Source organism: Aquila chrysaetos, chromosome 2 (genome assembly GCF_900496995.4).
Source record: "Aquila chrysaetos chrysaetos chromosome 2, bAquChr1.4, whole genome shotgun sequence".
NCBI lineage: Eukaryota > Metazoa > Chordata > Aves > Accipitriformes > Accipitridae > Aquila > Aquila chrysaetos.
The window spans coordinates 14,114,383-14,116,805 of record NC_044005.1 but is presented as its reverse complement, the minus strand read 5'-3'; the positions used below and the strand labels follow the sequence as shown (position 1 = coordinate 14,116,805).

The 2,423-nt window shown below is 48.8% G+C and overlaps 1 protein-coding gene across 1 annotated transcript; it reads left to right on the top strand.

Moving 5' to 3' along the window:
* Positions 1–240: 240 nt before the first annotated feature.
* LOC115350410 lies at positions 241–1,644 on the top strand. The gene is given in 1 exon segment (XM_030036042.2): positions 241–1,644. A coding segment is annotated over 1 exon segment (1,404 nt).
* Positions 1,645–2,423: the final 779 nt, after the last annotated feature.

The following is a 2,423-nucleotide window of genomic DNA, read 5'->3' as shown; positions in this document are numbered from 1 at the left end:
TCTCAGGAACGTAAGGGGGGCAGGCTTGTGGTGTTTGAAACTTTACGTGCTGCCTTCCTGAGACGACTGCTTCCCCGCTTTTTATAAGGTGTTTGAAACTTTACGTGCTACCTTCCTGAGACGACTGCTTCCCCACTTTAATACGTGAGACCTCTCAGGAACGTAAGGGGGGCAGGCTTGTGGTGTTTGAAACTTTACGTGCTGCCTTCCTGAGACGACTGCTTCCCCGCTTTGTATAAGATGGGTGATAGCAAAATTGCCCGTTTGGGGAAAGAAGCTTTGTTTGATTTTTTAGAAAAACATAAAGCGCGACCCTCTGTGCTTGGGATAGACTGGGCTCAGGGAAATTGGTATAATCTGCAGAGCGTTGTTGATCGGATGGTCGCTTTACAGAAAGATGCTAGAGTGCGGTCAGGGAAAGGAAAAGCAATTGTCTGTGCCGTTCTCGGAGCCAGTCTGGCCGCAGCAGTGGAGGATAGGGATTGCCACCTCACTGCAGAATCTCAAATTATTGAATCCCTCCAAAATCTTGTTCAGTCCCTTATGGGACAAGTGGCGGGATTAAAAGCACAACTTGAAGCAGAAAAGAACCAAGTGAAACATTTGCAAATTGCTCTTAAGGAGCAGCTCCTTGCAGGTACTGTCCGTGAGGAAATTCCTCCAAGATCAGAAATTGGCTACCCCTTTAAGGACCTGCAGGCAGCAAAAGAGAGAGTGGAGAAGTTAGAGCTGCCTTCATTGCGACCTTTAGTCAAAACTGAATATACTTATGATGATGAGCAAGACCAGTTCCCCCAAGTTACAACTAAAGAGGTCCCCTATACTGCCACTGAGTTGGCAAAACTAAAAAAGGAATTTGGCCGAACCCCTAAGGAGTCAGAAACGGAGTATGTGTGGAGAGTATCATTGTCGGGGGGGGACCAGATTCTGTTAAGTGAAAAGGAGGCGGAAGGGTATTGGGGACCGGGAGTGTTTTTAACTACTGGGAATCACCGTGCCCCCTGGTCTTTAACCCAACGGGCAGCCTATTGGGCGGGAGGTTTGAACCCCTTGGAGAGGGGAGATCCCCTCGCGATTACGGGGACTGTTGATCAATTAGTGGAGAGTGTGCAAAAGGCAGCTTGTCTGCAGATGATGTATGATCGAAAATTGGAGCCTAGGCAGGAGTCCCCAATGATGATGTTGGTGGATCCTGAGCGAATGACTCCCCTTATACGGGGACTCCCTGATTCCCTGAAACCAATTGGTATACAATTACAAGGAAAGATATAGGCGATGCCCCAGGGCGAGAGTGTTGGGGCTGCTTCAGGAGGATTCACGCCTGATCAGCACCGCCGCCCCCCAGATAAGAAAATTTGGACTTGGGGAGAAGTGGCCCAGGAATTAATTAATTACGGGCGCAAATATGGTCCTGTTAACCCTCCAGCCACCAAAACAGACTCCAGGGGCTTGAGGCGGACTGAAGTAAAAATAGTTCCGTGCCCTGGGAGTGATAAGAGAACACCCCTTGCTAAACCGCCGGGGGGGAGAGATATCCCGAACAAACGTAATATACTGTGGGCGCGGGGATACCAGAAGGGGATCCCGCGTAGCTTAATGGACGGGATGCCAACAGACAAATTGGAAAAATTGGTAACAGCGTAGCCTGATAAACCAGTAAACAGAAAAGTGGATTTTGAGAATACTACCCTGAGCACACCTTCCCTGATTGATTTATCAGAAACAAATGCCACCCAAGAGCCGGTGGGAAACTAGATCCTTCGCCTTCCAGTGGTGAGCGGGGGGGCGAAGGTTGGATGTATATTAGACAGCTCACTGAAAACGGCCAGGGTGATTTACTAATTACAGGCATTGTGGGACCAAGACAAGTCCCAGTCACCTTTTTGGTAGATACCGGAGCTCAGATTTCAGCTATTAAAACCAAAGATGCTGCTAATTGCGGAATTACACCCTCCAAACAGCGGCTTTTTGTGGCAGATGCATTCGGCATTGTTCAGCCACAGGCATTAGCAATGGTCAGCCTGCGTTTGCCAGGAGAAGATAGTGCCACTACAGTGACAATGGTTGTGGGGGAGTTTCCACTTAACCTTTTAGGACTCGATGTTTTAAAAGGAAAAACCTGGATTGATAACCAAAGCAGACAGTGGTCGTTTGGCTCTCCCACAATAGATATTCGGCTGTTAAAAGCCGCGCCGCTGCTTCCCCCTTCAAAGCTTACAAATGTTAAGCCCTACCCGATACCCTTGGGGGCCAGAGAGGGAATAGCGCCTGTGTTAGAGGACTTAAAGGGACAAGGCATCGTGATTCCAACCCACTCTCCTTTTAACTCCCCGGTGTGGCCAGTGCGAAAACCTAACGGCAAGTGGAGATTAACTGTAGATTATCGCAGATTTAATGCAAATACCGGTCCATTGACAGCTGCG